General features: G+C 44.2%; 2 protein-coding genes across 2 annotated transcripts in view; one reads left to right on the top strand and one right to left on the bottom strand.

Moving 5' to 3' along the window:
- Positions 1 to 296: 296 nt before the first annotated feature.
- LOC118514640 lies at positions 297 to 2,239 on the bottom strand. Its single transcript, XM_036061663.1, has 4 exons — positions 1,404 to 2,239; positions 984 to 1,316; positions 831 to 920; positions 297 to 754 (listed from the first exon to the last, which is right to left on the bottom strand). The coding sequence occupies exons 1-4, from the start codon at positions 2,232 to 2,234 to the stop codon at positions 689 to 691; spliced, it is 1,320 nt and encodes a 439-aa protein (XP_035917556.1). The 5' UTR covers positions 2,235 to 2,239; the 3' UTR covers positions 297 to 688.
- Positions 2,240 to 5,522: 3,283 nt separating this feature from the next.
- LOC118514639 (arrestin domain-containing protein 3-like) overlaps positions 5,523 to 20,604 on the top strand; it is a 32,629-nt gene continuing 17,547 nt past the window's right edge. The window contains exons 1-2 of the mRNA XM_036061662.1: positions 5,523 to 6,346; positions 18,830 to 19,052. Of these exons, the coding sequence (XP_035917555.1) occupies positions 18,941 to 19,052 (112 nt within the window). The 5' untranslated portion in view covers positions 5,523 to 6,346; positions 18,830 to 18,940. The remainder of the gene's footprint in view (positions 6,347 to 18,829; positions 19,053 to 20,604) is intronic.

Here is a 20,604-nt window from a genome sequence, read left to right as displayed (position 1 = left end):
TTATATTATTAATATGAGCGTTTTCTTGGTGTTTTGTATAAACTGAGTGATTATACGGAGGGTTCTGGCGCTAGAGAGAACCATCCGTGACTGTGAGATGAAAACTTCGTGGACAGCCATCAGCGTATGGCAGGATCTGAAAGGACTTACAGGAGGTGTCCTTGCAGATCCTGCCACACGCTGATGGCCATAGACATCATTGGTTTGAGGCTCTGTTATGTGGCTACAGCCTGAGGAAACTTCTCCACTCAAAATACCTCTTGCGACGGACGAAGCTGGAACTGTACAGAACATTGATAGCCCTAGTACTCACATACGCCTCTGAACCATTAACTCTGTCCAAAACTGACGAGATCCTAGACTAGAGACGAGCTTAATGTGGGACAGCACTATACCTCAACATTGCAAAGCAAATAAGACTTGTGAAATTCCCGGGGATTAATCGTGATACAAGAACAGACATCTTCGCCATCCAGCCTATCAAATCATTCTAGGTATTGCGCATGGATAGAACACATACTACCTGGTCCATCTGAAAGCTCGGAATTAACGATTGGTACAGGATGAAGCTAAACTGAGCGCAGTTCGAAGGACGTTTGATGCAGTCCAAGAAGTTCACCAAGTACGTAAGTAAGTACACTTTATTTTTCATTTTAGCAACCATCCGAATCGACGTCCAATACAGCTACTACTGACCAATAGCCATCTCAAACTGGATTAGAATGATGAGATAGTTGGTAACGGAGGCAGCAATCTTTGAGGAAGATTATAAGAAAGGATAGATATTGTTAAAACAGTCAGTATTTCCAAGGCACGCGCACGCATCGTACCGAGAATAAGACCGTATAATCCAGCGTAAACATCCGGCAGGCCGTAAACTCGAGCGGTTGATGTAAGGTTTGAAGGGCAAACACCTCAATCTGAAATAAGAACGATAGCGGATGTTACTTAAGAATTTTAACGCATCAAGAAGTATACAGTACGCTTTGCTTTAGCTTATGATCCATAGGGTTGAGATTTAGACGTAGCAGTAATTTCTGGGTTTTTATTGCCTGAAAAGAAGAAGAAGGATAGAAGAGACTTTGTATCAGAAGACAGCTCGATAACACCAGCTTGAGGTTTAATATCTGCGCTACTTGTGAATGCCAACAGTCAACAGAACTGACCTGCTCACGGACCAACTCACACGCCTCGGCAATACAGAATACCTCGAAGTAGCAAAGCAGACAGGTGAGCGCTTCGTGGCCTAGTGCAATAAACGACAAATCGCTCTGCGTTCGATAGTGTAGATACAGTATCTCGAAAAAGTTGTACAGCTTTCAAGAATAGCAAGAAGCAACATTAATATCCCAACCAAGCCCCGTTTTTCATCCTCCTCCAGAAAAATCCCGAACCCACGTTACCTGCGATATAATGTACGTCATGCAGAGAAAGTTGCAGGAAAGCAACATTTGCTGGTATAGCTCGTGTGTCTTGGTGCAGCACGCCACAATCCGATACCGGGCATCGGCCAGATAGTTAAGCTTGCTGCGAATGTACACCGAATGCTGCGTACGCACGTATCCACCCCCACCGGTCGGCCCATTTGCATGTTCCAGCACCAGCTGCTTCAAACGTTCGTTCAGTGCAAAATGAAGATTTTGTAGAAACATCATAACCGCGTAGTACAACGATACGGAACAGATCACGTTCACCTTCGGGTAGTAAAAGATGCAGAGCGCCAGCAGATCAATGATCATGTTTTCTTCGCCCAGCATGATCACCTGCCGTACCGCCAACACAAAGGAACTCGTTACAATCACCTGACTGATGGTGATCTTACGCAAAATGCGCCATTTGGTCCACCGCTGGGTTAGCTCGGTTGTGTTAAACAGTTCCTTCTTTAGCTGAAACAGCTGCCGTATGAGGTGGGCGATTTCGTAACGCTTCTGGTAACGGCGCACGACAGCGGATAGGAACGTTTGCAGTACAACCTGACCCTGTACAGCGCTGATCGCTTTGTTCACGTAAGTTTCTTTAAAACCGTTCAGGTAGCGTGCATCACTCATCAGGAACTGAGTTCCTTGATAGCTGGCCGTACAACCGAGCGCTAGAACGATGCTATACACCACCAGAAACGTCGATACGCGTAACTCTTTCTGCTTCCGGTCGTAGGTGATGGTTAGATAGCCGAATATGGTGCCAAGTACAGTGCTTATCATTAACAAGCCGTTCACTACCCTGTCGCTTAGCATTGTGGTCCGCGGGGTGCATCCAGAGGTTTACCAGATTGAAGAGCAAACAGTGATGCCGATTTTCGGCGGATGGTCTTATATACTTGCGATTCGTGATCAACTGGTGAACTGAACTAGGCAAGCTGTTATCATAACAGTCAAGAATGTTTTGATACGAAATGTAATGAAAACGGTCCGCCCTCAATGCAGCGAGGGATGGAATGGATTAGAATGGAGGAATCTTTGCCGGTAATGTAAATATTATGAATTATGCAAGCGGTGGAATCATGAATAATCCTCGCATACTCTCATTCCAGGTGTTTGTTCGGAGACACAGCGTCAACTACGGGGCTACATAGAATGATGAAGAGTCCCATGTAAGCTAGAACCAACCTCGCTAGCCTTTAACAATCCAGTATTAGAATGGTAAGAAATAATTGTGATATCTTGGAGGTATTGAAGTTTGCGGCCTTACGAACGTCATTGCAACTGAGACAGGTGGGAGGCCTCATCGTCTAATAAGCCTTGTGTATCCCAAGCAACTTCGTTGTCCAAGGGGTCATATGGGACTGTAAAAACTGTATTCAATTCCACCTTCAATTCTTCTTCATCAACTTACCTCTTTCTGAATCTGACCGCACGTATCCACTATCTTCATCAGGTACATTACTTCTAAATTAGCCAACACGAACTCTAAACCTCCGAGCAAGAGCATATTCGATGAGAAAAAATTCCAAGACATCAGCATCCTTGAGCATAGTATATAGTACATGGACGTGGCATGCACAAGTGCGCCCGAAAGGTAGGCTAGCAAAGGTACACCGAACAGATCGTTCAGCATTTCCGATGCCTTCCATAGATGGTCGTAAAACTCCATGTAGCCACCCGTTCCATGGTGCATTTGTCTAAGCATTTCCTGCTGCACTGGTCCCGAGGAATTGTTGACCGCTTGTAGAAGCTCTTGAAACTGCACCACTAACAGTATCACATACTGTACACTGCCATACATAATCGTCGACACTGCTGATTTGGTTAGCAGGCTTAGTATAGCCCATGGCATCATGTAATAATAATCTGGATCGCTAACACTTGTCCGCAGCAGTACGTTCAACAGCATATTAACACCATGCACCGTTTCGTACATTAGATTGTAAAAAAGACACCTACGAAACCATAGTTCGATTGGAAACATATCCACGAGAAGTGGAAACTGGTAAAGCTTTACCAGCAAGTCGTACGCCTGTTTTACACTGTATCGCTGCCAGAGAAGGTAGCAGGATGGTACGATAAAAATAATCAAGTCCACGAACGCCATGAATACAGCGTACAGAAATACGACATTAATGTTGGTGTAGGCCTTAAAGAAGACAGTGACATAGATCCCGAACCGAACCGATGGTCCGGCAATAGCCACTACAAGGCTGTAACAGAGAAGCGGATTGTTACAGTTCAGCTTAAGCGTTGATTTGTGAAATCGGAAAGGAAACACACCAACTAGCACCATTTTTATGTAGAGCATGATGGATAGGAATCCGAAGCGCGCCATTTTCGTACTTTTATGCTGTTCGTATGGGAAATCAAGCGGATGCACTTCAAACCCGGTGCGGTTCAGTCAACTGAAATAAACGATTACCCCTTTTCCGCGGATGGTCGGACGAGCGGACATTATGAGTAATGATTGGGAAGGTCAGTACGATATTTAATTAATGTCGCATTTCTGACACGCAGACAGTTTTACCTCAATAATTCCTACTCATTTAATAATTTAATTGAATTGATAAATGAGACCAAACATCGAGCACAACACCGTTAGTAACTAACGTTATTTACGCTCGAGATAGAAGTACTTTAAAGCAATTTTAATTAGCAAACAATTTGCAAAATGCGCTTTATTAAACCCCAAATTAGGCGCTTTGCCACTGCTGAACCCGCATCCCGCATTCGGCTGACCGTGACAAGGGTCACTCCAGGACTGGGCGTCTCCATCGATGTGTCTTCACTGTTCCTCGTCCGGATAATTAAAACATAGGCGCAACATGGTCCTCAATTTTAATAATCTTTTTTTTTTCAACCATTCTTTCCGTGCAGTATTTGCTTCGAAATTTTTGTTTTCGTTCTTTTTATTCGTTTTCTTCTCCGGTATCGACAAACATTCACACCGACGACTAATGGGCGCACTTTGGTAAGCATGGGACAACCAGAGGAGTAAACATTGTAGCGTTCAAATGGTGCGCAGCCAAGGCCGTTGGTTAAAAAGAGATATGAAAATCTCAATTAAACCCCCTTTTTCGTACACAGATCGATTTCAATTATCCGCACTAATGAAGCCAGCCAAGTTTTGCATTAGTGACTGGTGCCGCCCGCCAGCCAGCCAGCTAGGACGGAAGGACGGAAAAGACTGCAGGAATAATAACAAATAACAAGTAAGCCTACATGATTTGAGTGGGGAAGTGTGTTTGTGTAACTTTTTGTGAAATTTTAGAGTGCTGTTTTATAAAGCTTGATTACACAAAGGAAAGGAGAAGGTCAAAATTTTCATTTTTAAGGCAGAAAATACCAAGTTTCTTTTTAAATATTTTAACTCTTAAAAGGAATCTTAAATTATCCATATTTAAAAATACAATTAGCTAAACCTCTCATGTGACAAAATACTTTAAGGGCTTTAACCTGTTTATGCCAAATATTTACTGACAACAATTAGATCCTTTCGTTCCAAAAATTACATCCTTTCAGCTCTAATCTGATTCTCAGCTCATTTTCATCTCAACCCTCTACGCGTATTACGTGCCAAACGCACTGCTCTTGTAATCCCACTCGAACAGTGAGAATGTGTGTGAGACTGTAGTGGCATCACACTTACCGACACTACGATAGTTAAATTTCGTCCAAAACATTAAAACAAAGTTACCGCCAAATAGTATGATTGCGTCCGGTGCAGCTGAAAAGCAGGCAATACGCACAAAACAGGACATCCACGCACTACAACACATACAACGGGAAGCCACGTGAAGGCTGGTGAAAGAATAAACGTCATCACATACAGTTATATGTTTGGGTTTGTGTTGGTGAGAACCGAGTGAGCACTCCACACACCACGACACAGCATGCGTCGAGTTATGGTGGACGATGCCGTCGAAGCGGACGCCTGGTGGCTCACAACAAAAGTGAGGTGATTATTTGTAGATTTTTGTGTAGATTTACAGGTTTTTACACATTGTGATTAAATTCTTTTGTTTTTGTTTGTTTAAGTTTTAATAAATCGTTCAGCACTATAACATTTGCAGCATTCGACAAGTTACGGTCGTCGAGGGTATTAAAGCGGACGCCTGGTGGCTCACTAAATAAATGTGATGAAAATAGCTTTCAAGAGGTTAGTATGGACAGCAGCTCTTAAGTTAGCTTTAATATTTTTAATCAATCTACCAAATTTGATCCATAACTTTTGGATCCACCCAATCCAAGCACGAAGCCAACCCGAACGTACCCGAGCCTCGAAACCCCATTTCTTTTATTTTTGCGAACGTCATCACTAACCGCGTTACTCAGATTGCAAAACATCAGCGCCAGCACGCCGCTGTCACTGTTCATCCTCGTCAGTTAACATCCGTGCTCACCTCGGTACGGTTCGGATGCGTACGAAACGTGATTTGTCTATAGAAAAAAAAAACCTTCATTTTCCATCCTCTCGCACGCGTGTTGTGTTTTGTGTGCATTTGTGAATTTTCCGCGCGCCAAAAACGTACTCCTCACACCCACACACACACACAGGCACGCAGAGTCGCTTTGTTTTGTGGTTTGTTTCCATCGTGTCATAATTCTGGCTCGTGTGCGCGGGCCGACATCGCAGTGTTCATCTCGGTGGTTCCGTTTCTGCCTGTGTGGTGAATCGTTAATTGGCGCTTAATTGTCAGCGGCCATCCCCCCCCCTCCCCGGAACGGGTGGGATGGTAGTTGGGTGTCTGTGTGCCGAGTGCGGAAAGAGATAAAAAAGGAAGATCCCCTGCGGATATTCCGGCGCCTGCCAGCGATAATCCGGCGGTGTCGACCGCACCGCTATTGGCGCAGGTGTTTTGTTCGCAGTGTTTAGGAAGAGTTTTTGGGATTTTATCACCGTGCAGCATCGCTCATCATCGGTAAGAACATTCTCCTTTTTTTTTTTTTGGTGTTTTTGTATGGTTGGGTGGTTGTTAGCTTGTACTTTATGGGCTGGAGGACAAAAAGAGGGGAAAAAGAAGGAAATGGTTGTAAATTTAAAATTTTGTCACTTAAAGCATGATGCTACAAAGTGTGGTGATGTTTTATGGCCCCCAAAAAAACTTTTTTGTTTACCCACAATGCAGCCATAACTTTGGTAAGACTTTGGCCGATGTCATTAATTACAAATTTGGCTAAACCAAGCTGGATGATCCTTTTGAAACTGTTTTGTGAGAGTAATTGGATTGCTTTATTAGTAATTGACGTATTGATTGATGTTTGCTGTTATAAAGACGGTATGAAACTTATAAATAACATTTCTTGATTTATTTTTAATTTTAAAATGAATTCTTTATCATTTAACTGCATGCTAATACAAGCGAACGCTCTAGCTCGAGCAATTTTTCATAATTTTTTTCTCCCAGTGCCTAACATTCCCACACCTATTATCTATCGAGGACAATTTTCTATCCCTCTCTCTCTCCCTTTCTTCGCTTCCCTTCCCTCTCACCTCCTTCCTCATCGAGTGATAGCTCGTACATGACGCGCCCATTCCCTACGCGTGGCCAATTTACATAATTTCGAACCGCCTCCGTCCGCTTCAACGCTAACTCCTGTTGTCCCTCGCATTCCTCACAGAACGAGCAACACCCGGACAGCAAGACCCATACATATTTCTGACAAAACTCTGACAGGTTCCGGGGGCTGGTTGGGGGTTCCTTCTCCGCGCCACCACGCACCCGACCCCAGGGCCGATAGCAAAATTGTGTAAAATATCATTTTCCTCCTCGCAACATTCCAACCCCGGGACGATTGTTGTCATTGCCCGTTCCCGACCAGCAAAAGTAAACTTCGCAAAGAGCGCAACCAACGTAAGGGAACAACAACAACAAAACAAGTGCAAAAAAATGGCCGCTGTCGAATTTGTGTGTGTTTGCCACCATTCTCCCCGGGACAGCTGGGGTAGCGAGCCTCATCCTAAAGTTAGTTCGCCCAAGCGATGTTCGTTTTCTTCGTGCCAAGATTCCTTCAATCCAATCATCTGGCATCATATATTGTTGCCATGGGAAGTTCCAGCGCTGCCAGCCAGGAACGGCTGCCACGTATCGGCACCGCGCTGAAGTCATCCTCGGTGCTCGCGCGCCCCATGGTTCGCATCCATTACCATGTCAACCAGCGTTCGAGGCGCGGATGGATCGGTTTTTGGGGAAAATTTATGCTTTCGTAACCTTTTTCCCACGATCTGGCACGATGGGGGTGCCCTTGTTTGTTGTGTGTGTGTGTGTGTTTAAAGAGTTCCATTTGTCTCAGCTGTGAGTTGATTCTGAACGGGGGGGGGGGGTGGTTTTCCAGCCTGATACTGTGGGAATTTAATTAAATTTTCTATTACACAAATCACCGAGAGCATATCTGCGCATATGTGTGCGACCATTCAAATGAAACATGTACACAATTGAAAAAAAATAATAACTCTAACATTATACAAAAAGGGTGGCAAAAGCCAGCAATGCATTTTTCGTTGCCTTTTCCATTGCATTGTAAATGATTCGCACAATTCGCTGTCTAATAAAAGTGAGCACGGGTCCGCCATTCGCTGAAGTGGTGTGCAATAAATATTTGCATCAAAGCTTAGTCTTGTTGCACTTTTTTGTTGCCCGTTGAACAGCACAGTTAAAGCGCATACACGAATCCGACCCGTCCACTGCTCCGTCTTACTGCTGTTCTTGTCGGCTGTTGGGACGATTGAGGGCGAAACTCAATTTGATTCTTGCGTTCATGTTCTTTCCAACTTGCATGTAGTCCAACTTGCTCTGGCAGTGAGCAACAGGGAATGGAATTTTCTGATTAACTGTTGCACGTAAAACACACACACACACACACACACGGGCACGCGTTCAGCAACTCAGCAAGAACCCTTTCGTGAAACGGAGGAAAACAGATGCGTACGGCTTTATGCCTAGTTGCCAAGTTGCAATTCAATTGAAATCATGAGAGAGTGAGTGTGCATGTTTTTTTTGCTGTGCTTTTGCATTTCCCGCGCATCCAAAGCAATAATAGTGGGAAGAAGTATTTTTTTCAAACTGCATCACCACCGCATACGAATGGGATATATATAATTACAGCCAGTGTTCTGTGGAGTGAGCCGGGTTACTGCCGGGTTACGCCGGCTTTTTCCACCCATTTTCCGACCCGTCGCTCTTGTTGCCATTGAAGCGAACAGACGGCAAAGCTTTTAAATGCAGTATCACGTATGCATTGCATTCATATATTTATTCGTAAAATGGGTACAAACACACAGCGATTCCCACCGGGAAGCGAGACCCTTTAAACTATTCTGCCCACACAGAAGCTTTCAACACACACACACAGATGCTTTCACAAATGAACGGTTTCGTTTCTCTGGAACGTTTGGAACTGTCCTGGGCAAAAAATAGGACCGGAAGGTATCGGTTTTGTGGTTTGCCGAATGCACTGTGCTGTGAAGGCCGGTCATGGTCGTGAGGTTAAAGTTTTTGATTACAGTGATCTATTATTTAAATCAATTTGACAGGAATCTTGACGAATAAAATATGCAATGCGCCATAACCACTTATTTGTATTGTTAAGTCTCACCACAGATAGTTTTCTGTTTAGGCACGCCTGAAAGTATGCATTGCACTTAAAAAGAATTAAAGATCCTTAAGTCTGAGAGAAGTATGACGAACCATAGCACTTTTATCTCGGTCATAAAAATGCGTCAACAAATCTATCTATCTTTGTTTACTTTTCAAATTTTTAACAGCAAGGACTTTCACAAGGACAAGAGTCACGGAAGGAAAAAAAAACAATAGGTAGTTTAATTTTTTATTGAATAGAGATCTCGAAAGCTATTTTCAGGCCTGTCCAAATCAAGTAGCTCTCACTAAATTATTCTGTATACTTAGCCAAACTTTGTCCTCACAGAGAGGTGTTTTCTCACTAGGTAGCCGTGTCCTCAATATCAAGCTGTATCATTATAAAGTAGCTCTGCTCTCACTAGATAGCGCTGTCCTTACTATCGATTCACAAAGAACATCTTCGTAGGCTACAAAGAACGTCCCCCGTACGAAGATTGCATACGTACAGGGGAGTACAAGAATCCTTTCAACAAATGCTTGTAAATTTAACCTAAGATGATATTATATTCTAACTACAACCATGTTCCTTAAGAAATTAGAAAGCGATAAGCTTAACACTAACGCTTAATAAAATTACCCCTGAAAGTATGCAATCCCCGTGACATAAGTAGCTTAATAACTTCTCTCAACGCTTTGATGTTAAATTTAAATTAAATAAACACACTAACTCATTCATTATGGCCACCGTTTGCTCGATGGTGCACACCAATATAGCTTTTACGCTTACGACTTTGTAAGGAAGCAAACTATTCCGATAAAACCACAAAACCTCATCCATTGCTATTTTCCCACCTCTCTCTCTCCCTTTCGTCCCCCGTGATAATGTGCTTTGGTGTACATTTAAAATTCAGATACAATCACCCAACAGGTACACATTAACCAAACACCTTTCGCGTTTGGAGGGAGAGAGAGAGAGAGAGAAAGCTCTTACTATCTCCCCCCGTACGTACCGAACACCGTATAGACAGCTGGCGTCTTTTATGGCGAGCTACGGGTGCAAAACTAGCGTTCAGTTTGCGTTAAAGGCAATCGTGTAATAAAATGCATTAAATATGAAATGGAAACAACCCACCCAGTCAGTCACATCGGACACGGAGCGAAGTAAGAATGCTCATAAAATGATCGCGTCTTCCCCTCGCTACGGTACGTGATGTGTGTGTGTGTCCAGACCATTACATGTGCCTTCTTCTGGCCACAGGGAAGGACACAGAGCTGGGTAAGACCGATTCTGGATGTCGATGCGTACTGTGGCTTCGTACGTCTTCGGGCGCTTCTCGAAGGATTAATTCCACTTGCTGCGATTGCGAAATTTCCATCGTGATTGCATCACGTCGCTCGAGTTAAGCGAACGTGTTAAGTGTATCTGCATAAGCAATCGGGAACCGATCGTGGGTCCTGTTTGTATCGGGACCCTTGAAGGGGGTTTTGTCTAACAAAAAGATGAAGAAAAAAAAACTTCAATAGTTCGAAGAAAGGCAAAAAACCATTGGATAATAAAGTAAGCAACGCAACGACCAATAATGTAACGAAACAATCTTGCGAGACTAAAAATCGATACAAATTCGGGGAAAAGTATTTAATGGATGGTGTGAATGGGACACACAACCAGGACGAAACGATTGAAAAATAAAACTTCACCTTAAGGCCACTAAAGCTTCATGGCCACTTTTTTATTCTGACGATCCCGGATACGCACCACCAAAAAAGTGGGCAATGAAGCAGAAATGATGCCACTGCGGTATAGCGGCTGAACCGATCACACGAAACCGTTGGGCTTCCGTCCTCCTACAAACAAAAAGACCTTCCCCGATGAATGCCCTCTCAGAAACCCCAGCTTCTTCTCAAGGGAATGATGATGGTCCCATGGGGGGGAAAAACGCTCACAAAAACCCCTCCCCACATTCGCACATTGCCAAACCTGGTTGTGCTCCTCCTGCTGGATACTGAAAAGGGAAATCTTAATCCACTGCTTTTTGGTGCGGGCTACCCACACACACACACACACAATTTATCCAAGTTCCAAGACGGCACACACACACACATAGGAGGCAAAGAAAAAACCGACGTTAGAGAATAAGCGACATGAAACAGACAAGTGGTTACGATTCGAAGCTTTTTTGCTCTCGCTCTCTCTATTTTCCTGTTGTTTTCCACTTTCTACTTCAGGCACCAAAGTAAGGAGTACTGGTTCCCTGTTATTGGTGCGGTACAATCAAAGCTTTTGTTGATCTTGATTGTTTTTTTTTTCTCTGTTCTTCTTCGGGCTTTCGTGTGGCGTGTGGGCGCAACAACAACAAAAAAGTTGGCACCAGAAGTTTTTCGTTTTTTTTTCTGCTATTTTTTCCCTTCTTATCTAGCACTTATCGCAAGAAACTACAAGAAAAAAGCTGAGAATCGTTCGGGGCTGGGGTGGGTAGCAATAAAATCCTTAACGAATGAGTTTAGTATGGGGGGGAACATTGGCGGCTGTTTTTGCCAAAGCTAAAAGAAAAAAGCTCAATAACACAACTCACATACTTCCACGGCACAGCACTTTTTTGGTGGTGCGTAATTTTGGGAAGAGGTAGGCAAGACTTCTCACATACAAAAGGGAGGCCCCAAACAGGGATAAGAATCCCAAGAACTCCCCGGGTGCCTTGGCCGTGGATGAAGGGATGCAAGACATGTACACATTAGTAAACAAAACAATAAATCACCTGATTAGAAATTCAATTAAAGGCCAGCGTATGCGGGTAAGCGAACCACGAATGAGTAAGGGACGGAGGAGAAAAAAAATCCGCTTCGAAAGAACCGAAGCCCGTAAGATTATTCTCGTTGGCGATGGTCGTGCTTGCTCTTGTTTCACGGTGAACCGGCTTCCGAGCCGGCCGGCTACATACAACGCCGTTCGATCTTTGTCTTATCTCTCCGTGGAGCTGGGTGTAATTGGTGGTTCTGGTGAAGCCTCGTGTGCGACGTACGGCGAAGCTTGAGTGATTTGACATTTGAAGGCTACATGGCAATGGGGCGAACAAAAGTAACGTGCAGTTGTGGGGATACTGACGTGATGTGGAATCACATTTCCATACAAGCCGGTGAGCTGGCTCGGCGAGGGCCTCCGGGTCCTGATTGATATATTGATAGCGGATTGGCTCGTACTTTCCCATCAGCTATTTTTCATCTCTTTTTGTTACGAAATAACGAGTGTTTTGGGCAATAAAATTGATTCTAATTGCATACTTTGAGGCGCGATAGCGATTTACCTCCCCTGCAAGTATGCAATACACGGAGCAACTTATCGCTTACTAATCTCTCAGCTTTCCTCACATTTTGTGCTGTGAGCAAGCGATTGTTTTGGACGAACTTTGCTGATCCATCCATCAAAATAATTAATTCTGCCACACCTCGTGCCTCTTCTAATCCGTTCACGAAAGAATTCCACGAAATATTGCTAAATTTTCGGCACAAAAGAATGTTTCCGATTTAGGCGTCCGGCTCGTCCTTCAAACTTTTGCAATTCGTGACGTACTTCACGCCCAACTTTTGCCGTTGCAGCGTGGACCCCGTTTTCGGGACGCACTTCACGCTGGACGCGAAATGGTTCGCCTTCGCAGCCCGAAATTGATACGGTTATTGCGTTTTCCACTTTGCGATTTCGCAGTTGCAGAAATTCAATGGACCAATGGGGCTGTTTCCCGTTTTCCTGCTTCACAGGCACGCTTTACACGCACACACACAAGGGACAGAGCGGGAAATTGGTTCACACCGGCCAGACACGTGATTTGCACGCACGCACGCAAATCGTTGTGCCATCGTTTAGAGACTTTCCTCGCCATCCTTTCATCTTGATCTTGATGGTCCCTTTTATTTCATCCGCTTGGGGGACCATGTTTTGCTTCTTTTATCATTCGTTTTGCTTGATTGGATTCACGTTGAGGGAATAAAACCGAAAGCAAAGACATCGGTGGGAAGGTTTTATTGGCAGCAGAATCGAACGTGTTTGGGAGAGCAGTGAAAAAGCGTTCAAATACATTATTATTGCATACATTTTGGGGGGCTTTGGGTGAGGTACCGTGACAGTTACAATAAATCATCAAAATGCCTATTACAGCAGACAGCGAACAACATATTTATCAACTACAGCAGTAAATTATGAACGAAACGATGTAGAAGCACCTAAATTTATGCGATGCTTCAGAAAGTTCATTTTCTGATTTTAAACCAAAGCTCGTAAAATCTTCAGATTTTTTATTCATATGATTCAAATGACATTGTTTACAAAAATTTAAGTTTACTCACTAAAAATAAGAAATCCAATTTTTAACTTGTGTAACTTTGTCAGCGTAACAGATTCAAGTGCCTAAATTTATGCAAATGCTTTAAAAGTTCAATTACAAGTTCGAATCTTCAAATTTGTAACTGAAATTGATAACAATTTCCAACTGCTAGCCATAGTTACCCCGTCCATACCAGCTTGATTCGCTGCAAGTCAAGTTGATTGAATATGAATGAGGCTGATCTCACGTAACTGCAGCCCGGGTCCTTTACATCTGCTCGTAAAGCATAAATTAGCGAATGCTTTGATCAGCTTTCCGGCAACCGCCCCTCGAGCGCGTGTTGACAGACCGCCACGCGGTGGGTGATAAAAAACCGATAATAATCTTATCATCCACGCTCGCTTCGCTCGTCGACGAACTGAGTGAAAATCTCAACAAGCTCCCATTTCACAACCGCGTGACCGCGAAAAGCCACTCAATTTCACTTCACGCTTTTTAAGCCATCGCAAGCGTACTTTCGAAGAGGCGTGGCGTGGAGTTTGGTTTCTGCCTGCTGCTGCTTGAGCGCTGAAGTGGGATTGCTCTCTTTCCCAAAACCGCCATTACTCCGGTGAAATGGAAATGATCCGATTTCAGCAAGCCGCACGAAAGTGAGCGATTGCAATCGGCTCAATAATAATCCAATGCAAAGTGTTCGCACACACACACACACACACCGTTCAATGTTTTCGGTCTTCCTTGTCGTGGATGGGTTGAATATTTACATCGGTAATATTCCATTCCCGGCATGTACAGCGGGAAGCTTCATCTTGAACCGTGTCGCCCGGTAAGTAGCTCCGGTGACCTTATTTTACGTCGCGAACAAAAACCGCATGACGGCAGCAAAATAAAAAAAAACAGACACACACACGCGCACACCGTCACGATAGCGCAAACGTCACCGGTCCAAGTGGCACCGATAGCTTTCCATCGCGGAAAAGCTAGCGTGTCTGATCGGAGCGAGAGAAAACTTTCCATTAATCAATATTCATAAGTTGGAGCCAATGTTGCGTCTGGCCCACGTCTGTGGACATCGGTAGTGCATCGCATGGTTTTGCCCAGTTGGCGGATAGAACAGGATATTCCAAAATCGATTATGATCCGATTAGCCTGGGATGGGAACGGAAACCCAGATCGCCCCGTCGACGTAGAGCCGTTGACGCAAATCGAGCGTCGAATGTCCCGTGGCGATGTTTATTGCATATTTATTTGCGTGTTTCAGCGAACGATCGCAAGGGCGTTCTACATTGTGGGCGAATTGCTTGAGGAAAAATGAAGAGCTAATACTCCGAAAAAGCTTCTCTCTTTTAGCTACGCAAATGCATTGTAGATTTATAAACGGAAAAAACGCTCTCACGTACGAACATTCCATGGATTGCATACTTTTAGGCGCCATTATTAGCAGAAGACAAATAACGCCTAAATGTATGCAATTTTGTTAGTAGAAATATTATTTGAGGACGTAATTTTTCTTTTTTTAGTACTTTAGTACATTCGTACGGTAGCTGAAACAGAAAATACAATTATTCACTCACAGTTAGTCATCTTTTTCATGAATCCCCCCTGTTACAAAACTACCATCCCCAAAGTGCCCGTTCGTCAGCAAACTCTTGCAAACGCACGAAGACATCAACCAACCGCCAACCAGGCACGTTCGCATCATTTTCATCGTTCGTTTCATTTGTTGCAAAAAGGTTGCATACATTGAGGGGTGGCAGGCACTCACTCACTTACTCATTCGCTCGCTTCACACAGTCGAACGTGCCCTTTTCCGAACCGAAACCCGGTAACGATACGTTGCTGCAGCCAAATTATGTTGCACAAATGTCAAAACCGTCCCCCACTGCTGCTAATTTCCGTCTGCCGTGGCATTTGCCCCATGTTCCTTTTCCGTTCCCTTCCTTCCCGGTTTAATTCCCGGTTGCAGCTGAGGAGAAGGTTTTCCATCAGCCAAGCGCACATTCTATTAAATTCGTACCAACTTTCGATATTAGCTCGGTCGGGGAAAAGTTCACCACAAAGTCAAATTCTACGCCCCGGTCCATCCGAACGTTGGGACTTGGTGCTCTCTCTGTCTGTCTGTCTGCCTGTCTCTCTCTCGCTATCACACTCGCTCTCGCTCTTTCCATTAAATAAACTTTATCAATCTCATTCATCGCGAAGCTTCGCACGAGCCCAATCCTCGGCGCTGGACTGTTTGCGGATGACACTTGCTGCGGTTCGGCGTGACGAACCAAATCTAATTTAATCATTACGCCATTATTTGTCAAGGGGATATCGAATGATGTGTATGTGCGGTGAGAAATTTGGTGCTTTTCCTAGTGTGACGTGTGCCGGGACACGGCCATGGGACACGGACCAAATAAACCAAAATCCCTGCCACAAAAAAAAGCTCGCCTTAGACTAATAAACCGCCACGTTCCACCCGAGCAAGGCACATTCGCAATACTCCATTATGACGCTCCGCTGTACAATGTGCGAGTGAGGCTTGCTTTAGGAGGACACATTGAAAGTATACTACAACCGCTCGCGAGTTGACAATAAAGCGCCAGGAAAATGCCTTTGTGTCGTACGAACGGCACTCGCACTTGCCCGATTGGCCAGCAAAAGTAAACAAAACCACCCACAAACCAACCAACAAAAAATGAACAACCGAGCGGCGTACCAAACCCACTGTTTGGTAGGGAACTGCAAGTCGGCAAATCATATCATGTTCGCTGCTCAATGCTAGCTCTTCGCCAACGTTACCCGGTTCCCAAATATTCCCAGGGCTGGAGAGGCACGTAAACTTTTTCAATCACATTTTAGGGATCATTTTTCCCGTGACTAATGAAACCGTAGGGATGGGTGGGGAGCTAGGGAAGCCAACGGAAGAGAAAAAAAATCCAACCATCTTCTGTGGTGGGTAAACGATGATGGAGTTGGTATTTGTTTTCGTCTTTCAATGTGGCTACGTCCCACTGTCCCAATCAGTTTCGGTTGGTTTATCGTTTCATCTTCTCGGTAGGCTCGAGCTAAACGACCAAACCACATTCCCGGGCCGAGTTGGTCACATAATTTGAATTAGTTCGCGGTATGCCTTGCACAAATACGCCAAAAATTAGGATTTTGGCGAGAGCGTTTTTCCGGGAAGGAACCCGGAACCTTGGAAAAATGGGTATGGATATTGTTTTACTTCATTGGAACCGATTTGGGGGTGGACTGCAAAACCGGATGCGGAATTGAGTTTGTTTACTTGAGCCGCCCTAAGAAACATGTTTATCTGCGATGCGGATGAGATTCTTTTTTTACCGGGAATTATAAAAATAAACGTCCAACTTTGTAAAGACAGGTAGTTAATCAAACGACGCCAATCATACGACGCCATGCCTGTTTGCCCTGCTGGATGCATACTTTTAGGCGAAAAATCGTTCGTTTGCCTTCAGGGAAGCACGCTTGAGATGTTTCTTTTTTATTTACTCGTCAAGAGAACCGTCGTACTGCAGAAAACAATTCACCTGTCCGTCTAGACAAACATTTTCCCAAGAAGAGATGTCATAATTGTCAGAAAATGGCTACATTTTTGTACTTGTTAGACCGAAACAACGCAAATAAAAAAGCTTCATTAACTTTTGCTGCAGACACGCTTGCCGGCTGTGATGCCGCTGCTGCCGCTGCTGCTGCTGACAGGTGAAGCATGAAGAAGAAAACAGAGCAATAATTTCCTTAAACTTTGCCTGCGTTTTGTACAAACTGGTCCGGTTGAGGGAAACACCCTTCCAGCAAGCCCTTTGATCCGTGCCTTTCCGACCGAACTTTCGTTGCCTTTTCTCGTTTTTTTTCCTGTTTCCCTCGCCATAACATTTGTGTTTGTTGTTAATGAGCTTTCCCAGTACTTTAACGACACTTTCATGTGCCGGTTTTCTTTTCCGTTTTTTTTTTTTTTTGAGGGGGCTGAAAACCAGCATTCGATCAAAGCGCAGCAAGCTTGTTCCGTGGGGCTGTAGTGATTGTTATTTTTATTCTATTACCATTTCTCTCTCTCTCTTTTTTTCCTTCTTAAGCAATATATTCTTTTACAAAAGAACAAATAAGTTTCACACGAAAAATCCGTACCAAACACTGAGCAGGATCGACGTTCTTCATTGACCACGGATGCTCATCTTTCTGCTCACCTTTCGCTATGTTTTCATTAGCATCTTACTCACTCGGAAAAGTTATAAGTTCCTTGGGAAGGACCATAAAACATTACCTGCTCTGCTACTCGGTCAGGCAACACAAACAGTCAGCCAGCACGAGAGCTAATTCTGATTTAACTCCCCCCCTCAAAAAAAAGCTCCATGAAACGTCTGCTGTACAACGACGATTTTCTGCTCCGCATGAACCGAATTGCATTGGGGTTGAGCTCATTTTTATGAGACGGTATTTTGTTTGCGGTTCTCTTCTTACCGGCACGCTTTTTTGCGCAAATTATTTTCTCGGTTGGAGCTTTCAAAAAATTCGTTTTGGGGGGGGGGCGAGGAAAATTCTAACAATCTTCCTAACCGTGACCGTTACCTTTCACCGTGGCGGGCTGGATAATTGATGTAGCATTCTCCTGGTCTTTTGCTTCTGCTGTAACTGTTTGATTTTCGCACAGCCACAGTGTTTTTTTCCCCCTTCCAACACGTCTTAAAAGCACAAAAACCCGAAATAAAAACGCTCGCCCCGAACCGGTGCTGCAGACTTATAAAATTATATTTCTTCAAATTTTCGCTTCAATTATTTCTAATATTGTACGGGCGTGCGTGCAAGATGAAAGGGCGCGCGTGTTATTTTGGTTCACGGAGCATTCGCTTCCACCCTTCGCACGGGTCTGCGAAACGAAAATGGGAAGCTTTTTGTTGTGAATGGTTTTCGGCGTACGCACCGACGCAAACACAGTTGTAAAATGGAATCTACAACGCTGTTAATGGTTTTTGGATGATTCGGTGCCGTTGTACGGGATCGTATCGATACAAACAAATGCGAACAATTTATAATCAATTTTCACGAAAGCATAGCCAACCGAAGGTGACAAATTATGCTTTAACTTTGCGGAGCTCATGAACGGCTGGGCGCCTCCATCGTGAACGTGAAACACTGGGCGTCTCCATTACTATGTTCCTGCCTTGGTAATTTTATTTTATTAGATCACTTTCAATTCCGCCGTCTACACTGCAGATTGCTTAGCACATTAAATTTCATTATCATTTATTCTCTTTACAAAATGTTTCCATTAGAGCAAAAAGGTACACTCAGGCCCTTTTGTTGTCGTACTTATTTATTAACAACACACCTGAGAAGCTGGCGGAGAACAAATGTTACTAATCGAGTCAGCGAAGCCTAGAAACACCGCCCGAACTGTGTCCTTTGCTACTTTGATTGTAATGAATTATTTAAAGCATAGCACCCCATTCTCAAATTAACGTCTCTCACGCTCTCTTTCTCTCTCTCTCTCTTTCTCTTTCAGCAACTAGAAAGCGCATTATTTAAAAGAATCAATCTACCGTTAGGAAACGGGCACGGCCCCCTTCAGCGACGACCATCGCCTCCCCCGCTCCCATCCTGCCAGCCGCACGCCATGGATTACATCAAAGAGCTCGATATTCGACTCGACAAGGAGCACTACTACGCCGGTGAAGTGCTCTCGGGGCGAGTCATAATGCACACTACGGAAAATTTCAAGCTCAAGTGTAAGTATGCGCTAAGTGCACGAACATGTCCAATGGTGGTGGGTCCTCATGCTGATGCTCCCAGCCACCGCACACTCCCACACAGAAAACCAGTAATAATAATCAAAGGAAGAGGAAGTCTCCCATGAAAGCAGCAGTAAATCCCGAGTAGCTAAAGCGGCTAAGCATGGTATTAAGCACACACACACACACACAGAGAAGGAAGAGCGATGGATTATGGGGATATAACGCTTTCAACGATCGGGCGTTTTAAGAGACTTTCCAAATCACCATAGGCAGTCACTGGCCTTCGTAGACACTGCCGATATCACACCATGTGCAGCTGGATCGATTTTAACTCCTGTAGCAACTAACAATTTTACAGAATTAATTTCTTACATTGCTCCTCATTTTTGGTCAAAACCCCTAAACCTCTATCAACCTTATCATGCACCACACACACACACACCATCTCCATTGGGCCCTTTAGGCATGAAATGGCACAATGTTTACCATTGCGAAGGAAAACTTCTTCCATTTCCAGCAAGAAAAAGACTGCCGAACCCTTTTCGGTCGTGAAAACAGGCAAGAAAGTACACAAGCTCCTTGTTGTCCGTAATTTGGCAAATGTACACATTAACATCCTTTACAAGAAACGTCCCGCTTCCAACCCTCAACACCAAGTACAGGCTTCACAGGCGGTTTCGTTGGTCTACCTTTTTGGCGACAAAAACCTGATCATTGTTAGCTTTTCGACGTAATCTACACATGTCACTAGGTTTCCGTGCCGAGTGGCTCAGTTATCACCACCCTCCTTCGTCTTCCCCATCTCCGGTCCCAAAAGTACAACAGGAACAGCAAGGTGACATGAACATACCACCGCTTCTTCCTGGTGTGACAGGACAGAAATCCTGCCACCGGGTTGCACACATCCGTCGTAATCACATCGCCGGAGCAGCATCATGCTCTGCTGCTGACCGGTAAGAACTGTATCCGGTGTGGGCTTTTATCCTTGCCAAATACACACACACACACACACATGTTCGTGTCCCGGAGTGCTGCTCTCGTGTTCTCCGGTCGGTTTCTTCTTTCCACTTAAGTAATCCCACTGCCACTCGTTCGGTAGACTTTCATCAGTCGAATGATTGTGGACGGAGATTACTCTCGTAGCGTACAGCAATGTCGGTACGATGAGCTACTTTTGCGTACAGCGGTGTGCAACAGCAGGGCGACAGGTTGTTTAACCAGTGACATGTAAGATCAATATCGCAATCAAACAATAACCTGTGCGCTAGTCTGGTTTGGACGGGCATTGTACATCGTTTAGCTTTCAAGCCATCTCCGGTCATCGGTGTATTAAATTTAGAATTTTATATCTTTGTGTAGTGATTTTCTCGCCTAAAAGTATGCAATTTGAAACTCAAAATACAACCCATTGTATGCCGTTAAGCTTTAAATGTATTAAATTAACGATTTTCAAACCACGAGCTGGGAATTTCTCTTAAGCAAGTAAAATTAACACGCCTAGATGTATGCAATCCGAGCCACAGAAAAAGCTTTCCTAGTAGCTTCG

Source organism: Anopheles stephensi, chromosome 3 (assembly GCF_013141755.1).
Source record: "Anopheles stephensi strain Indian chromosome 3, UCI_ANSTEP_V1.0, whole genome shotgun sequence".
Classification (NCBI taxonomy): Eukaryota; Metazoa; Arthropoda; class Insecta; order Diptera; family Culicidae; genus Anopheles; species Anopheles stephensi.
This window is presented reverse-complemented; position numbering and strand designations above follow the sequence as displayed.